The 25,586-nt window shown below is 41.2% G+C and overlaps 1 protein-coding gene across 1 annotated transcript in view; it reads right to left on the bottom strand.

Annotated features, from left to right (window-relative positions):
- The window catches only part of Nubpl (nucleotide binding protein like), a 176,792-nt gene that overhangs the window by 13,731 nt on the left and 137,475 nt on the right, over positions 1–25,586 (bottom strand). Inside the window, exon 8 of the mRNA XM_028757466.1 lies at positions 15,601–15,686. Coding sequence (XP_028613299.1) covers positions 15,601–15,686 — 86 coding nt within the window. The remainder of the gene's footprint in view (positions 1–15,600; positions 15,687–25,586) is intronic.

The following is a 25,586-nucleotide window of genomic DNA, read 5'->3' as shown; positions in this document are numbered from 1 at the left end:
AGGCGATACCATTTATTATTGTTCCTGGACGGAGGAGCAGAGAAGATGAAGGCTGTCCTCACACACGGGAATGAAGACAAGCAGTGAAGGGGTCCTGTGCAGCACAGCTTTCCAAAGTGTCTCATACTCACTCTTCTGCTGATGCAAAGTATCAAAACATGAACCACCCCGTGTCTTGGGAATTTAGTACCACCTCCAGAAAGCTAGAAGAGGGCACGGCGTAGTGTCCCAGGCCTTGTGTGACTAGTGACTGTGAATATATAATGTCCTTGTCACCTGGGCGATCTAAGTACCATTTATGTTGAATGTCATGTACACCCTGACTGTAAAGCTTTCAACTTAACACAAAAACCATTACTCAGTAAAAGAGAACACAAAAACACTTAAGAAAGTGGAAACCTAGGTGTGCTGTATTTTAATTTAGGGAGAACAGGAAAAGCATTCTTACCCTGGCAGCTTTCAGCCCCCATGGCACAGAGGTGTGGTATGAGTGTGCCTGCCGTTTATGTGATTCGTTTCTCATGAGGCAACTGTCCTCTGTGGACTACAGAAATACCCCAGACACATTCTCTGCAGACTGCATAAATGTCACAGACATAAAATACACTGATATAACCAAAAAGCATTTAATGTGCACTTACACAGTAACTGGGCTAGACCCAAGGGAGAGCACGCAGTGGGGTGAGCAGAGCATGAAAGCTCACACTGTAATTGAAGAAATGGATTGAACAAAAAGATCTGTCCTGGAAGTAAAGGACAGAGTGTTATGAGAGAACAGAATGGAGAAGTCTTAATCTACTTCAGAAACAGACAGGAAAGATTTCTTGGAGGAAAGATCTGACCTTAAAGTTATAGAAAAGCCAGGCAAAAACAAGGAAAGAAATATAAGTATTTAATCATGAGTAGGAAGTCCATGTCTCCTGCTAGAAGCTGCAGGTCCACGTGAGTCCTCAATGGGCTAGTGTTCAAGGTAGAGCTGGAGATGGAACGGCTCTGAAAGGAGAGGTCTCTATGCCGATACTCAGAGTAATTTTAATTAGAGCTTTAAAACGGCATGACTTTATGGGAAAAGACAATGAGTTTGTCTTGCCTGTATATTTTTCTTAGACAAACGTAAATTCAGGGGCATGTGCTTCAAAATCGATAATGTGGGAGGTGATCAGTGGTCTAAAATGGATCCAGCTCTCCTCCTGGGCACAAGGTCAGGAAATTTCCCCCTATCCAATCATGTGAGCTTATGTAGTCTGACTAGGCCAATGAAATGTATACAGAAGTACTCATGCCACAGTCAAGATTTAGGGACAAACCCCCAATTCTGTCGTCTTTGCCTTGGTGTTCTGACAGCGGCTGCTCTGTTAGTACCAATGCCATAGTTAAGTGTGATACAGAGAAAATAGCCATGCAGCATGAGCGAAGTCAACTACTGTTGACTGAGCGTACCAAAATAATTAACACACATAACCCACCTGCCTCAGCTGACACAGAAGAAAATAATTTTTGTTCTAGTATCTGTTTTATGATTTCTGCAGTATCAATTTTATATTTTATAGTGAGAATGACATAATAATACTATAGCATACATGTGCTAAAACATAAACACACATATATAAAGCATAAATATGCATTAGATATATAAAGCACCATTTACTGACAAGGAGGCAAATCACAAACTCGAAATAAAAAAGAAAAGGAAACAAAACACTGAGAGCCAACAACACTTCCTCTTGCACTAACAAGATGTCCTGTTTTCCAGCGTAAGTGTAAATGCCTAATATTGCTTGTTCACCTGAGGAAACTACTGCACTTGACTGAGAATCTCTGTCTCAGGAACTTCACCTATTTACCACTTTGACTCAATATTAACAACGACAAACAACAACAGCAACAAAGCTGGCTATAGGGGAACATCACAGAGCCCAGAATAGCCCTATGCATGAATGTCATTGCTCTGTAATGGGAACGACGCAGTGTTTCCATGTTAACTGGTGGCCATGTGGAAACTAGCGTATCTTAGCCCACCATTTACACCATACAAACACTAACTTCACGCAGACAAGAAGCTAAGTGTGAAAGGCAAAACAACACTCTGAGGAGTACACTTGCCATCTCGAAGGCAGACACAAACACTAGAGATAAGCTTAAGCACTTTTATTAAATAAGACTTTAATAAGACTAAGGAACAAGCAGACGTCATTTAAGGAAAGGGAGACTTGGATGGCATGATGAGAACCAGGTAAGAGCATTGTGACTGCTTTACCAATGAAGACAGCCAAAGCACCTGAGTAGACAGAGACGAGCATCAGCATGGCCAAAACAAAACCAACGAGGACAACCCCGGGCTGTGATGAGGAGCAGCTCCTTTTGTTTCAGCCATTCTGTCAAACTATTGGGCCACATCCACCTGAGTTAGACTACAGCGCACTCCAGGTAACGTACCCGTACAGATGTCAATACAATCACAGCACAAGAGCTGGAAAATGACCCAACAAATCACACATTCTTGTATGTCCTCACAGTACAGTGAGTCAAGGGATGGCAGCCAGTCAAGCGCCTAAAGTGAATTTTGTGATCATGATCCAGGCACACTATTCATAAAGACAAGCACTACGTCACCCCAGTCACAGAAAGCTCACAGACAGGCCAGAGTCCAGCTTTAGAAGCTGGGTTCCCATGAGCCTGTGGGCAGGAGGCTCTGGGTTACTAGTATCGCTCTGTTTACTTTGAAGTGTTGTATCCATGACTAACATCTTTCTTGCTTGAGCTATCACCCTGCCCTCCTCCCAGCTCTGATAACCACCTTTTGATTCCTTACCCCTGTGAGTTCAGCACTCTTAGATTTTACATGTAACTGAAATCATGGAGTATTTGTCTTTCTGTGCCTGGCTTATTTCACTTTAAACAATGTCCTCCAGATTTATCTATATTGCTGAAGCAACTCGATTCTTAAAGGCTGAACACTAACCCACTAAGCATATAAATAGTGCTCTTTATTTCCTCAAGCTATGATGGTCTCATAGCTTGGCTTCTGTGAACAATACTGTAAAGAACTTGGGAGTGCATGCTTACTTTATTTCCAGAGGATGTGTATAGAGCAGTGGGGATGCTGGATCATACGGCTTTGCTCTTTAACTGAAAAGTAATTTTCAAGTGTGGAGAGATGGCTCCATAGTTACGATCAAATTCTGCTCCTGCAGACAACTGGAGTGTGGGTGACAACTCCTTTGTCAATTGCCTGTAATTTACAGCTTATGCTTGCCTGTAACTCCAGCTCACACATCCTCTTCGGGCCTCCATGGAAACCTGTACTCTCGTGTGCTCATACCACCCCAACACATATACACATAGTTAAAAACAAAATCTTGAAAAATTTAAACCAGCTCTCTATGATCCCAGAGAGCTATAGCAGCTGACATTTCCACAGGCCATGTGCAGGAGGACCCTTTCTATACTTCTCTCAAGCCTGTCTTTATCTGTTGTACAGCATCCCCCGAAACACAGTGCTCCAGTGCTTTTCCTTTGCATGCCTGACAGTTAGTAATGTTGGACATTCGTACACATGATGGGCACTTGTTTGCCTTTTTGCACCTTTTTCCTTGCAATTGGGTTTTAGGTTCTTTATGTATTTTGGATAGTAGCCCCTTATGCTGGTTTTTGTCAAGTTGACACAAACACTTAGGAAGAAGAAATTATAATAGAGAAAAAACACCTCCTTAAGATTAGCCTGCAGGCAAGTTTGGGGGGCATTTTCTAGTGAGAACCTAGCTCATTGGGGGTAGTGCCAACCCTGGGCAGGCGGTCCTGGGCTATAGAAAAGAGCAGACTAAGCAAATCAGTAGGCAGTGCTCCTCTGCGGTTGGCCTCTGCTTCTGTTACTGACTAGGCTCCTGCCCTGACTTCCCTCAGTGATGGACTGTGATGAGGACGTGTAAGACAGAAAAAACCCTTTCCCCCAGTTGCTTTGGCCATCTTTCACTGCAGCGTTAGGAACCCTAGCTGCGACGCCCTTGTCACATACACAGATGGGGGGGGGGCTTTGCTCTCTCACAACATATATTTATGCTTTTAGACCAGCTGAAGTTGTATAGAGTGATCTAACTTAATTCTTTTCATGCGGATACCCAGTTGTCCCCAGACCATCTATTGGTGACATTGCCCCTTCCCCATTCCATATTCTCCACATTTTGATTTAAAAATCAGTGATCAAATCTATATATTTACTTCAGGGCATTCAGTTGCCCTGTTTCTTGACGTCAGACAATAATTATGCTCATCGTGTAAGAATTACTTGAGCTATTCACTTACAACTGTACCTTTTAGGTAGGCATGTTGCAACTCAGTAAAAAGTTGTCTTCAAAAAACTAGGTGACCATGGGGCTGAGGAGATGGCTCCAAGCCCAGCTACCTGTAATTCCAGCTCCTGGGGACCAGTGCCCTCCTACGGCCTCTGTGGGCACCCGCACTAAGGTGCAAGTAACCCCCACTCCTCCCTGCCTTGCACATAATTAAAAACTTTTAAAAAAAAGGCGATCATGAGAAGAATGGTAATAAAACATTAAGAACAAATGGCCGAGATGATGATATAATAGGCATCCACAGACTAGCAAAACAACCGTCTACCTCAAATGTAAACTGTCCATAAAAACAAAGGAGGTACGGGCGACTATGACAAGCTCCGGGAAAGGGGGGGTCTCCTGCTCTTACCTAACGCTGCAGTGCGGACCTGAGACGTCTAAGGTGACTCACTTACACAGCCTATCAAGAGTAGCCTGTAGTCACGTGTGGCTACTGAACACTGGCAGTGAGACAGTCTATAGGGTATGAAATCCAGGCTGCCAGTGACTCAGTCAGAAGAGAAAAATATTTCTGGAACTTTATAAGTTATTTATCTTTAAAGTTTTTAATCAGAGTATATCATACATATAAGTACACGAGTTAGAAGTGGATATCTGTATAGACTTTTGAGATAAGTACACTCATGTTACCAAGGTTCTGTTAAGAGAAAAAACAATGGCAGGACTCTAGGTGTTTCCTTATATACCCTTGAAAATACTTCTCAAAGAAACATACAGACCTGATTTATAACACTGTAAACTAATTTTATCTGATCTTAGACTTGATAGGAATGCAATCATACAAGAGAATTATTTTCTTTCCATGAGATAAACCTAGTTAAGCCACTTACTGTAATACATTTTCCTGGAGCCCCAACATCCTGTAATCCACTCTCCTATTACTATATGGGCTACTTCTAAGCTTTCAATATTATAAATAAGCCTTCATATATGCTTTCATATTTCTTTTTTAAATTCTGAGTATTAGATCCTACCCAGATACCATTACTGCCATGGTCTGAATTTGCATGGCCGTGATTCTGAGGGAAGCTGAGCACATTTTAAATGTGATTTTGGTCATTTGTAGGTCAGCTTCTACAATCTGCCTATTCAGACAATCGGCCTATTTTTGCAAACTCTTGTTTTCTTCTTACTAAATAATAAGGATTCCTCGGGGAAGGGTGGCAGGGTTGCTCAGTGGGTAAAGGCACACCTGACAACCTGAGTTTAACTCTCAGAATCCATATAAGACAGAAGGAGAGAACCAATTCCACAAGTGGTTCTCTGATGTCCACACAGGCATCATGGAATACAAATTTCCCAACCACACTTTATACATGTGTGCACACACGCTTACAAACACACACACACACACACACACACACACATACATACACACATTTTTAAAAAATTCCTTTGGATTAGTTTTTATGATTTTTAAATGGATTTCATATTAAAATGGTATTTTTAATGTATTGTTAAACTTAATTTTACCTGCTTTGTTTCATTTTTACATTAAAAAAGATAGCTACCCAAAATTTTAAAGTTACATTTGTGGATTACATTGTATTTCCATTGGATAGTTCTGCCCTAGACAGTATCTGACCATGAGTGTAGTTTGGAAGTCACCTTATCTAATGTCAAAATGTGTAAAGGTGTACAAAAATATTTTATCAGGTTTTGAGATTTGTTATGAGTATTGTACTTAATTGATTGTATTTATCATTAACATTGTTGTCATTGTGTATGCATGTGTACTATGGTCTCACATGGAAGTCAATATATATACACATTTCTATGTATATATATTTATGTGTAAATATACATATATACATGTTATTCATGTATGTATATATATGAATAATATATTTAGTTTGTCATATATATATATATGGCATGGCATATATTTTCTCTTTAAATAATTAAAAGGGGGAAATTCATTATTGACAGAGGCAGACTAGATGACAAATGACTCTATTAAGACAGGGTTGGTTATGGGACAGCCAGAAGGGAGAGCAAGCATAGAAGAGCTTAGAATCCACTGTACTTTCTGACGTGACATCAGGCCTCCAGTCACTGAGGTCTGAAATGGGCAGCCGAGGGTGCTTAGGAAGAATCTGGAACATTCATATTCCAATTTTGTTCATAGGAATTCTTCTCCTGAGTAGGAAATAAATGTCTACATGACCCACACTAAAACAACACAGCCTCACAGCTTGTGACTCCTTCATACATTGCTGAGCTGTTTGTGTTTACTGTAGGGCTGTTGTGTGTGTCCTTTGATAGCAGACAACATTAAAAACAGCGGCGTTGCTCTGGCTTCATTTGCATAACGCCATGGAGCTGCAGCTGTAGGCATGCTCCATCATGTTTACTGCCTCATCAAAGTATATGCTCCCTCTCCTCCTTACCTCAGCTAGTTTACTACTGCCTGGCTAACACCCACCCCCACCCCCATTTCACACATTATTCCTACATAATCCCTATCCATCACTGGCTCAAAGGGGTACTTCTTTTATTAACATTTTAAAAACTGACTCTTGAAATGTCAGCATTGCTCTGATTATTAGATTTTTGTGTCTAAAGGTACTGAATTAAGCAGTAATAGATTAAAATAAAATAAATAAAATTTTAATTTCCTCTTGCTATTTGAAACCCTGATTTAGGCAAGCAACAAGTAAGACTGGCAGACTACTGTATAATCCAATTTCTCAAGGTTAGAATCAGGTTAAATGCTGGCTGGAACCTGTCACCAGCATTAAAAGCTATCTTTTAAGAAACTGTGTGTATGGTGAGGAAGTGCACTGTTACATAGAGAAATGAATATTAGTAATGGAAATAGATTAGATTCCTAAGTGCTTTTCTGCTCTGCATCTATTTCTGAAGCATGCATACAGACATTATAATTTTAAAAACAAGATGGTGTCCTTGTTTTTTCCTTTACAAGAAGTCTGATGTGATAAGAATGCATGGGGGGCGTCTGTGTCTATAAAGCTTTCATGAACCAGAATGGTGGCCATGGTCCATGAGGTACAACTCTTTGAGACCTTGGACTCTTAAACTCTAAAGGGAGGATTTATATTGGTTCCTGAAGCCTGCCACCAAAACAGTGACAGTCAGAGCTACTAATCATAGGACTTCACGCTAAGTGATGCCAAGGACTGGAAATGCAATCTTATTCAACTGCTCCTTATGACCAGTGGGGCGAGTATTACGCTCCTATTTCATGGACAAGAAACCTGATGCTGAATTACTTGCCCTAGGTCACATAATAAATTGCAAAGCTAAAATCACTCCAGGTCACTGACTTATATGTGAAAACAGGACTGGGGACTTTACTCATGGAAGCAAGTGGCCTTGGATAATGGTAAGTCAATACAGTTTAGAAGAGCAATTTAGCATCGTAACTAGGGAATAGTCACAGACAGGCCCAATCTGCATTCTCCTTTGTACTCAGGAATGCAGTCAAACCAAAGCCTTCCTAAAGATCATGGCCATGGCCATGGCCGCCTCTCTCTTGACTGTCATTAGAGCCTCAGCCCACTTCTCAGTGCTCCCGTTTCCAGTAGCTTTGCATCCTTACTTGAACAAGTAAACCTCAATGATAAGCAAACACTAGACTCCTAGAATGTCTCTGTGATATTCCATGATGCCCACAGTGCCAATCTCAACTCTGGTTCAGCTGCAGAAATCACAGGCAGGAATGTAGGCCCTAGAAAGAGTGGGCTGTCTGGGAGTGACTAGCGGAGCTCAGTGCCTCACTGAGCAGATGGATACATTTATGTATGTTTCCCTGTGAAATAGGAGAAATGATGCTTTCTCCCTCACAGGGGTGTTCTGAAGGTAAGATGAGCTTAATGCATTAACTAACTTAGAAAGGTAGTCTAGTTTAGAGCACATGAGAACTCCTAAGAAACCCCGTGGAAAGACAGAGACGAGCCTGTATCTGGTCACTAAGATGTAATTATGGCTGAGATGTACAATATTATCAGTATATTTTTGTAAAGGGTAAAAGTCATTTTCAACAAAAAAACAAAAAAAATAAACAATAAAATTTCTTACTGTCAAGAAGAAGATCATTGGTTACATTATATGCAAACCACTCAACATGAAGTCCTCAAAAAAAAAATTTAAACAGTGTGTTACAAGGTCCTCTTTGAAACAATACTTGTCTAAATACATCTTTAACAATCTGTTTTTATTGCTATAACAAACTATCTGAGGAGGGTAAACATTATAAAGAAAAGAGAGCTACAGCTCACAGTTTTGGAAATGATAGGACATGGTGCCTATATCAGCTAAGCTCTCATGGGTATCTCATGACAAGGGAAGAAACTTATGGGAAGGGAAAAGTCCTATCACCGAGCAGGAAGCCAGAGGGTGTACTGGGGCCATGCTCACTCTTATTATTAACTGATCCCATAATCTTTTCTGGGAACATGCCCCAGTGACTTAACAAAGGCACCATCTCTTAAGGGTCCCACCACCACCCTGAGAACCAAGTCTTCAGTACAGTCCCTCTGACAGACAAACCACAACCAAACCACAGTGGCATCATAGGTCAAACAGGTTGACACTTAGCATTCAAAGAGTAAACTACTGTGGCATCCTGTAAAGCAGAAAACCAGCTCCAGGTAGATTAATGGAAACATAACTCCCCAAGTTTCTTTGCCTTCTGCTTGTTTTGTTTGAGCCCCCTAAGCAGGCTGTTCCAGGCCTGCTAATCCTCCTGTGATGCATGGTCCTTCCCCTTTGTTGCTGTTATTCTGGATCAGGTTCTGATGCCTATCACCTTGGCATTTTACAGCCTGATCCACTAGAAATGCACATATATGTGTGTTTATAATGGACAATGGATTTCTCTTAGGAATTCAGGCTGATGGTGTGTAAAACCTTTGGTTCTATCTTTTACTGTACTGATTCATGACCAATGGTGCATCACATTCAAGTGTCTGACCCTTCAGACTTCCTCATTGCCTTCATGCTTACTTGGAGCCTATCTCATAATCTCCAGCAAGTTAAACAATTTAAAGCTTCACCTTAACTGTACCTACTTCTTGGCCATCTTTTTATGGGCTCCCCTCACAAGAAAACTCCAAATGTAATATGAAAGATCAAACCCAAATGGACCCCCAGACAGAGTTATTAAATTAACAGGCTGGCAAGCCAAGGACAGGTAAGATTCTTCACAGAGCCATACTACCCTAAGACAGAAATGCATTGCTTTGAATAATGCATATTCCACAACGGTTATCAGAACAACCTAAGACAGGCTCAGTCTTCTTAATGAAATTAAAAAGAGGGAGAGGCGGAGAGCCTTTGGGGAAGGTTGGCAAGAATCTGACATGGGCCAAGGACAAGGAAATGGGCTGCTTGGCAGGAATATGACATTGGCCAAAGACAAGGAAGTAGGCTTCAGGCAGGAAGCTGACATTAGGCTAGAACAAAGAAGTAATTTCAGGCAGGAATCTAAATTTTCGGCTAGAACGAAGTAACTTCAGACAGAAATCTAAATTTTAGGCTAGAACAAGGAAGCAGTCTTCAGACATAAAAATGACTTTGGGCTAGGACAAGGAAGTAGGCTCAGATATTTTGGTCATCCTGATAAGCCCTTAGAAACAGTGATCAAGGGAGTGTTCATGTAATTGTGTTTAATGCCTTGTTTGTTCTTTGACTATTTATGTTTATTGTCTTGCTTGTTCCTTGACTATTTGCATCTATTGTATTGCTAGACCCTCAACCTAGAACTGACCTTAACACATGCATGTAATTAAAATGGTATAAAAGCAAAAAGGAGGAGGGGGAATGGGATAGGGGGGTTCTAGGGAGGGGAAAATGGGGAAAGGGAATGACATCTGAAATGTAAATAAATAAAATATCTAATAAAAAAAATAAAACCAATAAAGAAACAGGAAAAAAAAAAGATCAAACCCAGATCATTCATCTAGTATATATTTTGTGAACAGCTACGTGTTTAGACACAGACCAAGGCAGGTCTCCATCTAACGAGCTTACAGTGTAGAGCTGCAAATGTGAAAGGGAAAGAGCATAATGAAACCATAAACAGAAGGAGCTCTCATAGAAAACAGCAGGATGAAAAAAGGTTTCTTAAGCAGAAAGTAAGTGTAAAATGTGCTTGGGTGTCAAAGCAGCATGCTGAAGACACTGAGGACACAAGGGGTGGAAGAATGCTGCAGAAGTGGAGGAAGAGCGAAGTAGTTATGACCAGGAGAAGGGTAGAGCAGGCTATGCTCTGGGTCACAGTGAGAGCATGCCTGTGGGCCAGGAGGCTGAGCCGGGAGATGTTCAGGGCAGGTTCCCGTGCCACCTAGGGACTCAGACTCTTGTGTGAAGACTGAAGATAAACCTGTAGTGGGGTGAGAGGTGAACTGGACAAGTGTACAAAGAGTTCACAGGAAGTATCATTAACTTTACATGACATGTTGGGAAAGGGGGAAAAAAAACCTCCCTAGGGCAAGTAACTCCTGAGCTTAAATCTGAAACATGAACATGGGTTACCTGGACAGAAAATGACCGTAATCAGGCAATAGTTCTCCATGTCCAAATTAACAGAACAGTGAAAAGAAGCAAATAAGACAAAGGCCTTCCCATTACACCAGCCCCACTGGCCCAAAGAAGAAAGTTTTCTTATTCTCAGAACTTAGGGCCCCTTCAACATCACAAAGTTAATCAACAAATCAAAAAGTAGTCAGAGAAAACAGGTCTGCTTTTCTTTCTGGGGTTTTCATAGAAGCAAATAGTCATGTGCTGGGCTCACTGTATGAAGGTGTGTCTCTGTATATTCAGTTGTTAATTCTGTACTGGCAGAACTAATGGCTCATCACCACTCTCATATTTTGTAAATATCTGTTCCTTCCTCACCTGCTGAAGGCAATTTATAATTGTATCTGATTGGCTTTAATAGAGATCTGGTGGCAAATAGCTGGGCAGGAAGTGGAAGGTGGAACTGACAGGCAGAGATAGGGACATTGGGCAGATGGCTGGTCCAATGCCCCCCGCCACCCCTCCCATATCCTTTCTTTTTCACTACCTCTGGTGGGTGGTGGGTTACAAGGAAGGTTAAAACATTTAAGATTCGTCATTAAGAGTAGGATTTGACAAAATTAAAGTGGCAATAATTCTTTCTGGAAACACCTTTCGACATACTCAGATGTGTGCTTTATGAATCTCCCAGACGTCACTCAATTGAGTCAAGTTGGCAGTCAAAATTAACTACCACCATGGCCCATCTCTTGCTCACTGAAGCCCAGCGAAAGTGGTGGGACATACGCTAGGATTAGTCGGGATAGAGTAGTAAGAAGACTGCCCAGCTAAGGCCTAAAAACATTAATAAGTCTCTGTGTCATTATTGATATCGCTGGCGGGTCCGAGCAAGTCATGGTATAGTGCTGGGTAGATTTTGCCAATGTGATATAAGCTAGAGTCAGTGGGAAGAGGAAAGCTTGGCTGAGTAAATACTAATCACCAGTTGACACAGGGGCATCCTGCCCACTGTGAGCCAAGTCATTGTTGGGCAGGTGGGCCTGGGCTGCATAGGAAAGGCAGGTGAGCAAGGCAAGAAAAGCAAGCTAGTAGGCACCATTCTTCCATGGTTTCTGCTGTGAATTCCTGTCTTGGTCTCCCTCAGTGATGGACTGTGACTCTTAGGATGAAATAAACCATTTGCTCCCAGGATGCTGTTAGTCATGGTGTTTATCACAGCAACAGAAAGTGAACTGGAACACAGTACTACTACATTACAAAGGACACTAAGTATCAGCACATATGTACTATGGAATACACCAGTTAACAACTGTTGTTGAAATAAAGTTACATGAGTGACTGCGGAGTAAGGGAGTGAATATACAGTGCACTATTCTTCCGGAGCTGGATGAGCTTCCAAAGAAAGGACTGGAAAGAAAATCCCCGTGAGACCAAACACTCAGGCAGTGAGACAGCAGCAAGGTACACAGCGCTCTCAGAAAGGAGGTGACAAAAGTGGGTCAGAAGGATCCCACCATAAATGACTCACTACTAAAAGTGGGCAAGGCTGAACATTCTCATGTTTTTGAAAAGAACAGTCTACATACAAATCCTGCTATAATTAAGGATTTTTCAGTTTTTTATCATTTCAGGCAGAGGCCAGAATTTAATCCCTCATCTCTTTCCTCCTTTCCCAAGCTATGCATTGAGTTAAGAAATCATTTAAATTAACTTCAAAACGTTCTTGCAGACATCACTAAACTCTGTCCATACCAATGAATTCCAATGACATCACTGTTTCCATGGTAACTAATGCACTTCAAAAGGGGAAAAAACAGAAGAAGACTGAAAACCAGGGGAACGGGAATGAAGTGGGATAAGGTGCGCAGCGTCGCCTCTGCATTAGGGAACACTTCCTAAGTCTGAACACTTTGCCGTTCCTTAGACTCTGGAGCTTTTAAGAGCCAGAAGGCTCTCAGAAGTCACCACATTCACGTCTCACTGATAACTGAGACCCGCTTTGCTACAGAGCAGCACCATGGTTATTAGACTGCATACAGAGCTCAGCACTGAAGTTCTTGCTCACTCGTGAGCCTTGCTACACACACGCGTGCTTCCTCTGGGTTTAAGAGATGAGTAAGACAGTCCACCTGTTTTTAAACTGATTTCGCAGTATAGAGGGCAAATGATTAAAATCAGGGAATAAAAAGAGCGCTCTCACAGAGATACAGCAGGCAAATGTCTAAAATGCCAGAGCAGGGGATGATTAATCCCATCTTAGAAACAGCCTCAGAATACACAGCTCTGGTGACTTTCATTTCTACGCCATTTAGTCCCAACACAGCCATGATCACATCCTGGCCCTGTCAAGACACAGGACTGTTCTAAGTCTACAAACTTAAAATTACTTGTGTGATCCCAAACAGCTGTTTCCTCTTTCCACCCATCCTGGATGCAGTCCTACGAGCCCGTGCAGCCACCACCCCTCACTTCCTTGTGGCATATCCTTGTTAATATCCTCAGCTTTTATCCTTATGTGGCACCTAGCCAGCGATAGCCCAGCTGGACTCAGTGACTGGCTTCTCTTCCTCTGTGATGTTCTGTTAGAATTATATGACCTACTCTCTGTCTTGAAGACCAGAAAAAAAAATCCAACACATCAGTATGAGGCTGTTTTCTTTATTATTTATATGTCAGGAAGTATCAAGAATGTCCAAAAAAAGAAACACCTGAACTAAAAGCATACACACTGAATGTGATAACTGTGGCCACTAGACTTTGAGAAAACAGAGTCCATGAAGGGTATGGCCCATAGCCATGAGACCTCAAATGACAGCTGAGTTAAAATGATCTGGTAGTATAAAATGGATCACTTCTGAGGTGAAATGGAAGACAAAATCTGACTCCCTCTGTAAGTCACTTTCCTTCATTCATTGCTGATGTTGAGTGCAGTAGACGTACCTCTGCCTTCCCCTCAGCATAGGCAAAGCTCAGCATTCACATCCCTGCAGCCAGAGGGCTAGTACCCAGACCTTGCAGTGCTACTAACAAACCAGTGGTCCTGATACTAACTTTTTCCAGGAAGGGTTACTTGTTAACTCAGTGCCATCAATGGTAGAAGGCTGCCTCTCTCTTTGCCACTTAACATTTTAATCTCAGGTAAGAGGACATACTAGTCAGTGATCTCCACAGCCAGTGCTTGCATCTAGTTTATCCTGGAGGACATAATACAAGTCACATTACTCAAAGCACATGCAATAGAGAAGGTTTTCTGTCAGTAGTAGTCATGTGATTAGCATTGCTTTCATGTTTTTCCAAGCTAAGTTTCGGAGCCTAGAACGCCTGCTCTAAACCCACTAATCACACATTCAGGCCCATCGGTGAACACAGCCACAGTTCCCTGGGAAGAAAGCAGACAGGCGTGTCCCTCACTAGGCTCCGTCTCACTAGTGCCTGTTTGTCTTGCCAGTGTCCACAGCTCCACTCCGGCTGGCATGGGAAGAGAGACTCCGGGGTAAGGCCACCTTGACTCTATTATATACACTCGTTTACATCTTTCAAGGCGCCTCTCGGAGACAAACACTTAAGAAAGCATCCCTGAACTTTATCCTGTGTCATGGTCTCTTTGAAGAATTTGAGGAAAGTTATAAGTTCTTCCCATAACCAAACAAACAAAATTATCATCCAGTTTGTGGTGGAAGGAAGGCAGGAGAGAGAATTGAGAACCCTGCTGCTAATCCATGGGTCTAAGACTTTAAAACTTGTTCTTTATTGTGGCGGTGCACGCGCATGTGAGCACGGCTGCGCACTGCATGATGCACATGTGGAGGTGAGAGGTCAGATGTGGGCATCGGCTCTCCTTTCACCATTGCATGGGCTTGTCAGGCACATACAGCAAGCGCTTACCACTGAGCCATCTTGCTAGCTTGAGCCAGAGTTTTAAAAGCCCTGTTTCTCTTAGATCTGAAGATGTCCATGGCAAGCTGCAGGGACAGAAGCACTGCAGGGGTGGTGTTCTGACTGCTCTCTGGTACTATTCCTTGGCTTTTGTGGAGGCCACTAGAAGGAGGAACCTTTCCCTTAGAGTAAAGAAGAAGGGAGTGTATTTAATATAGTTCCTTCCTTACAGGAATCTAGTGAAAGTATGTGACTGGTCTCAGCAGGGCTTCTCTCGAGCAAGCAGCTTGTTTTAACCATACACAAATGGACAGGGCCTTAATTGGTATCACGCTTCTTTCCTTTGGCTGCTAGAAAATTCATAGCATATTTAAGTTCCTTAATGGCATGCAATTTGTTTGCTGACTTTACTCTGGGCTCCATCTGATCTTAATTATTCTATGTCTATTTTTATTACATTCTTACATTAGTTTTTCATGTACAGAATAGCATAAAATACTCCCTAGAAGAACCTGAGCTATCAAGCCTTAAAATGTAGTGAGCCACAAGGAAAAGAAGTTAGCTTTTCACCTCCTTGCCTATAGGTGGTTTAATGTAGTCTATCTCGAAAGCATTTCCTGAGATGCTCATGTGATTCCATCAGCACTGGAGAGCATAGTTTTGCAGAAACCTTGAAATCCCTGAACTCTGGTTCAAAATTCCTCTTGATTAGCATGATTTGGACATATTTGTAACCTTAAGTATGTTTTACGGTAACTGGAAAAATCAACTAAAGTTTCATGAAATGTTCAACAGAAGGTTAAACTAAAACATGGATGATGCTTTGTTAATGACTTGTCTTAGGCTAGATGGGTCTCGTGCTATTACCAGGGAGGGTGTAAATGCTTACCGGCACATTGACTTTCCGGAACATCTCCGCACCCTTTCGTGCATCCATCAGTGCAATGTCCTGAGGTGTGGACACAATCACAGCACCTGACCAAGGAGGAACAAAGCAAAGTATCTTTTAATACTTCAGGGGAAGCTTGCTTCCAACATGACTTTATTCACATGCTCACAAGGTCCCCACACTGATTGGACAACTCACACAAGTTTGACACAAGCAAGTTCCCTTTCCTGCCTCAGACCCCTGGCTTCCGAAGACACAGCTGACTGAGTAGCACAGCCAGAGCATTGTAACCTCTTCATTCAGACACCTGTCGATGAGACATGTATGAGGCCAGATGCCCAGAAGTCGGGGGTCTCATTGGTACACCAGAAAAAAGGAGGACTGCCGCTCGGAGTACTAAGTGCTAACACAAAGGATGTGCACGGAGTCCTGAAGTTATACTGAAGGACAGGAAGGAACACTAACAGGAAGAGGGAGTGGAGAAGTGGAAGACAAGGGGAAGCAATAGGGAAGGTGTCTAGAAAGAGGCAATTCCTAAGCTGAGTTTTAAATGTTTGTGTTCTGAAAACCTCACACTGTGACAGATGGTTTGGTTGGGGAACAGCCAAGGGCTATGGCAGAAATGTGGATGCAGACTGGCCAGTCTTGAATGGAGTCAATACTGAATGATGGGGATCGAGCTGTCCGGGATCCCCACTCTCACTCTGCATGCTCACATGGCCCTGGGATAGTGTTCCTTGGAAAAAACAAAGACTTGGTAGGATTAGCGGATGCTGTGACCTTCTTGAATTCTGTGGTTTAGATATCTCAATAACCAGTATCACACAGCTTACAATTTAATACACAAAAACATGTCATTTCAGAACCTACAGGGACAGTCTATCAGAGCAAATAAAAGTAGCGGAGAGATTAGCAATAAACATCTGATTAGGTGAAGTAAAGGTCAAGTGGTACCACAGACTGCTGAAGGTCCTTTGGGAGAAGCTAGGTGAGGGGAAGGGGCGGGACTACCAAGTGACACAGCACACAAACAGGAAGACAAGCAGACCAAGCTAGAACAAGCAAGATCCTACAGCATTTCTCCAACAGGAAGCCACAAACTCTTCTTGTGATCAACACTTCTTCTCATCAAAACCTTTATCTTTTACATTAATATCAGTAATTTCAATGTCACTGATTTTTTTTTTTTTAGTTTTGGTTGTACGTTTTTATTAAACTTTTATTTGTTTTTTTCTTAATCTAGTCGTAACTTTAGAAGGAGAGGTCTTCTCTATTATCAACTTTGAGGTACAAATATATAAGGATTCAAATTCTGATCCTATAGCTGATGGGCTGCGTGCCCATGTGGGCTTCAGCTTCTTTCTCACAAATGGCAGTAATACCACATCCGCAGCTGCAAGACTACACGTCTGCTAGACACTGACGTCTGATAGGATGCCTTGCATCCAGAGAGAAACATCATCGCTACTATGTTTATTAGTATTAATAAAATGCCTCAGAAGTTGCCAGGAAGGCCATTTCCTTGTGCCATGAGACAGATCATTCTAGTCTTAAAACAGTTTCCTGGGTTGTTCCAGTTTCCTTTCTTAATTTCTCTGCTTAACAACCCAAAAGCTAGACCAGAGTTCTTTCTTTTAAAAGATGATTAATCGCATCTCTGCAAAAATTATTCTCTGCACATACAAAGTATTCTGACAATCTGCCACCTCCTCAATTCTGTTATTAATATATTTTCATATCCAGTCATGTGAAAGGAATTAATCCTAGTTCTGGCCCCAGCTAGCTGTGACTAATCTTGGGTAAGGAACTCAGAAACACCCTAGGTTTCAGTTTTCTTGACTGTAAAACTGGTGTGTGTATTAGATTGTTCCCAAGGCCTCCTGTGACTGTATGATCTAGCATTAGCTCCTAACTGTATTTCTGAACCTTGCTTCTGTTCAACCTGACTACCCGGTTATCTTATTAAGTAAGTAAGTACTGCCTCTCAAACCCAGACTACTTTTTCCATAGAGGAAAAAGGAGCTTTGTGGGTTATTTCCTCCCAAGCTTCTCCCTCAGTTACCCACTACACAGGATGTTCTCTATTGCATTGCTCTAAAAGGAACTCTAGCCACAGGACACGAATGCATTCTTGCTTAACTATTCTCGTCTTCTATTCGTATCTCATTACACGATACAGGTTCACGTTTTTATGATCTATATGTTTGTCCTCCAAAGAACTGACTTATTAAAGCCCTAGTCTAATGGTGGTACTTGGTGATAGGACCTTTAAAAGGCGGGGTCCCATGTTCTACTACCCTGCTTTCTGTGGTTACTCTAGGTTACAGACTCATATCTAAAGATATAAAAAGGGAAATGGGAAAATAGAACAGAGACTTTATATGGAGTCAGTGGAGGGATGGAAATGCTAAGCAAAAGGGAAAAAAGAGAAATAAAGAACACCAAGGTTGACTGAAAACATCATAGAGAAACATGATTTTATGTTTATTTAAAAGGACTATTAGAAATTATATTATTTGGGGGAAAATGCAGTAGTAGGTTCTCTTCTTGGGTCTATGACATCTCTAGCTATGGACAAGTGACTAGGTTTATACTAGGTTGATTTCCCTTCTATTGAGTGCCATTTGTGAGAAAGAAACTAAAGCCCACATGGGCACATAGCCCATCAGCTATAAGATCAGATTTTGAATCCTTATATATTTGTACCTCAAAGTTGATCATAGATAAGACCTCCACCATCACCAACCGGGTTATGACCACCAAGAACAAGCCACAGCAGCAACTTCCCCTACTCCCATAGCCTCTGAGATAGCTCCTGACTCTAGATTCCTGACCTGCTTGAGTTCCTGCCCTGACTTCCTCCTTTGATGAATATCGATGTGGAAGTGTAAGGCAAGTAAATCTTTTCCTCTCCAATTTGTTTTTAGTCATAGTGTTTGATCACAGCAATAGTAACCCTAACATGGACAGTGTATACACACATAAGTAACTTACATGAAGTTATGCCACATGGGGTAAAAAAAGTTTTTCCTAAGAGCCAAAGGCTATCTAACAGAAGCCCTGGTACCAAGCATGGAAATTTTGAGTTGTTGGTCAGGGGACCCCAAAAGATACCTCAAGAAACATAGGATTCTATTGTTTCCCTTGACTGCCTCCCAGAACTTGAAGGTAAGAATCTATTGCTGAAGACACCACATAAATTCAGAAGAGAACTTGAAGACATTAAACTGCAATTGACCTGGAAGCCTCCTCCCTGAGGGCTGGCTCTCCCAGTAGTCAAAGGTGCAATTGCCAAGGAAGAAAAGCACCCAATAGTGCTACTCAGTGGTGACACCTATGAAGTACCACAATGGCTGGATTGGTAGAAGATGGACAACAGGACCACAGTGGCACCTTTACCAAAGGGGTAACCAACACCTGTCTAACTGGATTTAAAGCTCATTTAATAGGAGGGAAATCACCCTACTATAAACCTAGTCAATTATCCATGGCTAGAGATGTCATAGACCCAAGAAGAGAACCTACTACTACATTTTCCCCAAAATAATATAATTTCTAACTGTATTCTAAATACTTATTCTTTAGTATTTACAAATACATGTAGCTCTTACCCTTTATCAAAGAAGATTCTTTTTGCAATAAATGCAAATTACAGAGATCCACAACGGATCAATCTGCAGAGAATTGGTGACTGTGGGGTCTCTGACCTCAATAGATACATCTGCAGCACACACCCCCTACACCTAAGGCTCAGGGAGACTCACCAAGAGGGGAAGAAAGAGTCTAACAGCCAGAACAGTATGCTGTGAGATAGTGTCTTCTATATATGAGAGGGAAGTTCCACCACAGACTCTCAATAAGATGGTTGCTTAAAGAGCATATAATCAATACCGACTGACACCCCGACAGGACAGGGGAATCCCACACGGCCTTACCCGTAGATGAAGACCTACAGGTGGTGACATCCCGACAGGACAGAGGAATCCCACATGGCCTTACCCGTAGATAAAGACCTACAGGTGCTCAACACTTGTTGAGACAGGAACAGTCTCCTCCAGGGACAAGCTTCTACACAGGTTGTCCAATCCCCAGTGGTCAGCCATGGACATAGGAACATGATGCAAGCAAAGCTAAACAGACTCAGTACGATACATAAATGCACGCGTATATGTGTGTGCATACACATATGTACATACACATAACAAAGAAGAGATCACGATGGCGGGATACAAGTGGAACTGGAGAGAGAAGAAGGGGTACCAGTGAGGCACATGAATTGCTCATGTCTCAAGTTCTCAATATCATAGGATTATTCTAAAAGGGGTGGGAGAGAGCCCTATGGAAGCCAGCGAGGGAACTGTCTGCAGAGGATTTAAGGTAGTATTTCCCTCACAGAAGCCTTGAAAAGCAGTTGTTATTGGTTGGAATTTTTAGTCTCCTATCTGATGGTTAGATCCCTTCCTGCATAAGCTCCTGGCATGATGCCCACTACCATAATGTAACACTGTCAAGGGAACCCTGAGCAGAGGTCAAGCAGATTGGGCTACTGAAAGCTTGGGCTTTTAGATTCTAAAACCATGAGCTCAATAAATCCCTTTTCTCTATAAAATACACAGCCTTGTACATTTTGTTATAGCAATGGAAGCAGACAGATATAATAGCCAATTGTATTTATTTTAATTTACTTTAGTATCAAAACTAATGAGAAAATACCCTGCACAAAATGGGCACTTAGCAAAAAACTGAAGATCTAAAACTACTTTTGTTCATTTTCAAAATCACCTATCTTAGATTAGCACTGCACGAAATTTTCACAATTCTTTAAACCAGACGTCAAGAGCTCTAGCTTCTAGTTTTGTTAATGTATTCTATAACTCTGAATAACTAATTCACTAAGTCTAAATCAATCGCAGCATATAAAATGGACCTATTTACACTGGTCCTATTTAACTAAAAAGTGATGTTCATTAAAAAAAAAAAAGAATATAAAAGTGACTTAAAATGTTGAGTGACACTTAGCCACCAGAGTCTAGAGCAAGATGAAAGTGGTTCAACCTGAACTCAATCATTAGCATCCATTCTGTCTGAGCTTCTCTGTGCCTAGACTAGTGCCATGCAAACGCTGCAAGGGTGGCAGTCACCTTTCATGCCACCAAATGCTCGTATAATATGTACTATACCACAGAAAGTACCAGCCAGGTTCATAAAAGATACTTTGGGATGAGAGCTTTTTAAAACAAAAGTATATACTGTATTTTGAAGAACTAAGTCCTTGATCCCAGCACAGTGTAGGGCTCACTTTCACAGAAACATCCTCTTTTATTGTTTCAAAATTCTGAGCATTCCGTATACACACTGATTTTGAATAGTCTTCTAATAATATTCAGAATGTATGAAAATGCAGCATACACAAAGCTTCCAATAAAATGACATTTTAGTTCTTAACCAGTCTATACATTATCATCCAAAAATGCAAATTTTCAAGGAATCATGCCAATTTTTCTCTTCTGATGAATCTCACAGCTTAAAATATAATCTCTTAACTTGATGAAACATTTTATCCTTGCCTTTCTACATGGCAATATTTAATTTTTTATAGTTCATAACACATGAAGCAATAAGAACTTCCTAGAACTTGCTCCTTGTATGCCATTACAAGAGATGTCACTTCCATTCTCTGACAGATCTGATAGAAACTTGTGCTCCCTTTACTGACCACAGAAAATGCCATCAATAGTATAATGAGTGTTTAGTTTGCAAAAGGAGTCATTATTTTGGGTGTTAAAAGACTCAAGGATCTCATCAAGAATTCTCTATTCACTTCCTAGTTAAATATCTAGTTATATACTGTTCTTAAATATACTTTTCAACTCGAACCTTTTAAAGGTTTTGATTTGCTGAGATTTGCCACCAAAGGCTGTCTCTGGTAGATCCTGACAAATATGTAAACACCTCACAAAGCAATTACTTAGACTATGGTCTTAATTGTTAAGTAGTCACGTGACCATTTAGAGGAGGATCCATAACTGCATGTCTGGATTTGGGTCACAGTTCAGAGCAATTAAAACATTTAAACCCAATTACTCCAGGTTAGCTGATCGCCATTACAGTGGGTTAGAACTACAAAACTGTACAGTACAGCCTGTGGGGCATGGATTGTATCCAATGCCCATGCCTGGCTGACAGCCTCAGCTGGGAGCATAATAAGCATGGACAAAGCCTGTTCTGAATCCTGCCTGTGGGACAACACTGCATCTTACAGCTTGTGAGCACTCTAACATAAAGCCAACAGCGGCTCAAAGGACATGAGTGTGGTCTTCATGTTCACTGCTGCCAATTCTACTTGACTTATTTAGATACACACTTACAGCACCAGAGAGCCAGCATACACTGGGGATGTAGCTCTGGGGCAGAGCATGTGCTTAACACACATGAGGGCCTCAATTTGACCACAGCACCACGGGGGGGAAAAAAACAGAAGAACCACTCAACTTGTGCTGGTTTATCATGACGTCAAGTGTGTAATTGTTATTTACTGTAAAGTAGGCTAGAGTCATTATTGTCAACTCTCCTGCATCTTTTGTCACATCTGAACTTCCCGAATTATACTATTAAGGAAAGTATTAGTTATCTAATTAAGTAAAATGTGATTTAAACCTAAATCCTCAACTGTGCTCACAGATTGCTTCAAAATATAAGTAATTCTTGGATGAATCACTTTTGACAGCTTTATCCTTTCTTTAATCACAGGTGTTTTATTATTTTAAGCATTACCAATATTTTGCTAACCTTGGGAATAAATTTTGTAAGCCAGGCATGGTAGCATATGCCCATAATCCCTGTAAAAAGGCAGAGACAGGAAAACTCCCACAGGTTTACAGTCAGCCTATTTTACCTAGTGAGTGTTAGGTCAGCCAGAGTTGCATAGTGAGGCTTAGAAACCAAACAAGGAAGAAAGGGAAAGATGGGGGCAGGAAAGAAGGAGGGAGGGAGGGAGGGAAGGAGGGAGGGAAGGAGGGAGGGAGAGAGAGACAGGGAGGGAGGGAAGGCGGGAGAGAGAGAGGGAGGGAGGGAGGGAGAGAGAGAGAGAGGGAGGGAGGGAGAGAGAGAGGGAGAGGGAGAGGGAGGGAGAGAGGGAGGGCAGGAAGGAATTCTGTTAGCTGATATGAAAAAACTGTCAAAGCAGTAATGGATGAAAATCTACTACTTGGACGTTACTGGTAGACGAGGATGTTCAGCTTTATCACTTCTTTACTAGGGGAATCTGGATACAAATCTAATATACAAGAGCTGATGGGGCTTCCAGTTACTAACACCACTGAGAACTAACCAGAGTACTTAGGCTGCACTCCTGAGGAGCTGTGGGAACAGAAGAGACTTCACAGACTCTAGAGTATAGGATAGAACCAGATAGCTCGGCCATGTGCACTTGATCTTTGTCTATTTCTTTTACTCATTCTCTTCCTTCTCATTCCCTCATCACACCTCACCTCTTCTTATGACTAGTAAAGATAAAATTCTTACGTCTTGATCATGCTCATTGATGAACACCTTGGGAAGCTTAACTGTTGGACATATATCTCCACCACACAGAAAGCTCTCATTTGCCTGTAACCATCTGTCTACAATTAAGATTAAAATTGTTGTATCTTAAGTTCTGTTCAATACACAGGTGGCTCACCCTGCCCATATTCTCCCTGAAACTACCAAAGTTTGTTTCAGAATAGAACAAATTTTCTTTTCATCTCTTTTCTTTTTTAAAAGAGTGTCTTAGCTTTTAGTTTAGGCTGTACTTGAACTCGTGATTCCCTCTCCTTAGCCTCTCGACAAATGGACCACAGCATGTGTTGACATTCCTGGCTCTTAGCTTTGTGTTTGCTCATTTCCATGTTGTGAGTCTAACCCAGGACCTTGTGAGCTAAGCAAGGCCTCTGCACTGAACTATTTCCCAGCTGTCACTCAATTTTTATTCTTTCTTAAAAAAGAAACTTCAGATAGGGATTGACAGCGCCTGATCACTCTAACATTCACTAACCAAGCACATTTCAGAAGATAGAAGACTGAGGCCTGGCACTTTTCAGGGGAAACCTTTGGTTCCCTGCAACATAATGCTTAAAATGTTAGAACACCTTTCAGATTTTCATCAAGCCTGAAACATCTACAACCAGATGCAAAGCTGTTTAGATTGTGGGCCTTAAGCTCTGCCAGTGTTTAATGAGCTTTCAATGTGGATCTGACCATACACTGGCCATTAACCTACTTACTGAACACTATAGTAGCCATAGGGATCTTAACTGTCGAGTTAAGCCATGAATGAGAAGTCTCAAACATTCCTAAACAACAAAATACAATGGACTATTGTAAATAAAATATGTCTGAAACACGTGTGTGTGAGATGAGCACCTGAAAGAAACTCAAGGAGTTTAGACACCTGTCAGTCAGTTGGTTCATACTTGTGATTCTGATTTAGACACCTGACATGGGTTCACACTAGTGATTCTGATTTGGACATCTGTCAGTCAGTTGGTTCACACAAGTGAGTCTGATTAAACACCTGGCATTGGTTCACACTAGTGATTCTAAAAACTGATTGTGTTAGGAAGGACCATGTGCAGATGTTTTCAAAATATGGTCTCCTTCATGGAACAGAACAGAAATATATCCAGTCTTCGGCTATTTCATGACATCGGTAACTGATGCGCCATAACTTATACTTGCAATGTATGTTCAGCTAAAGAAAATGGCCCTAATTAACTTTCTTTCTTCTTAAACTTAGATAGGAAACATTGCATTAGCATTGGCATTACATTTAATTTTAGAAATTTAAGTCTAAACTAAACAAAGACTGAAGTTCAGACTGGGAATAAAGCTCACTGCTAGAATGTCTGCCTCACATGCAAAGGTCCAGCCTCAATAGCCAGCAATAAAAAAGTAAATAATGAGATAACAGAAATGCCCTAAAAGATAAAATCCTGAAATAGTTTCTAGACTTCAACAGTTGCTTACATTTTTGTCTAATTACAAAATAATTTTATTCTAGAAATAATTTTCATAATTCAGTGAGTAAAACAATAACAGTCTATACCACGCAGTTCTTACTAGGTGTCTGAGAGAGCCAGAGTCTATCTCCTAGGAGGCACAGTTCTGGGTATATCTTTGAGGACGTTCCTAGAAAAGTAACCGAGAGAGGAGGACTAACCTTGCATGTGAGTCATATGGTCTCATAGGCCAGCATCCAAGGCTGAATAAAAAGGAAGAAAAGGAGGGGAATGAAGGACCACTTCTCCCTGTGACTGATGTGATATCAGCATCTTTTGCTGCCACCACCATGCCTTCCTGGGCTGTGAGCCCAAACATGCCCCTTCCTTCTCTCCTTAAGCTGTTTCTGTCACAGGAATGAGGAAAAGTCACAGACGTGGCATCCACTAATGAAATGCCAACCAAAGTTTGCACAGAAGATCTGGAAGGACAGATTAGCAGTTACCAGCACATGCTGTTCTTCCATGTCAGATAGCTCACAGCTACCTGCACCTCCAGCTTAGGGGATCCAATATCTGCTCCCAGCCCTATGGGTACACACACACACACACACACACACACACAGAAATTAAAATTTAAATCAATCTTTTAAAAAATAAACAATTTAATGTCCCTAATGACAAAAGAAATCTGTAACTTAAGTCTCGACATCTTGCTGGCTTTATAGTCAGAGGTCACTACAAATTTTATACAGTTATAGAAAAAAACAAAGCACTAAATTAAAACAAAGACTTTTCTTTGACTTTAAATAATTTTCCAAAAGATTAGTATTAGTTTATCTTTAAAGACTTAGTCTGAAAAATATAAAATTATTTTTAAAGAATTATAATATTTTAATAAAAGATTTTATGTAATTTACACATGCAAAATAACTGGGTTTTTTTTTTTTGTCTTTAAAGAGTAAATACTGGAAAATCAAGGAACTATTTTAAATAATGGTCTACAGG

This window comes from Grammomys surdaster, unplaced genomic scaffold, assembly GCF_004785775.1.
Source record: "Grammomys surdaster isolate TR1022 unplaced genomic scaffold, NIH_TR_1.0 126163, whole genome shotgun sequence".
Lineage (NCBI taxonomy): Eukaryota > Metazoa > Chordata > Mammalia > Rodentia > Muridae > Grammomys > Grammomys surdaster.
This window is presented reverse-complemented; position numbering and strand designations above follow the sequence as displayed.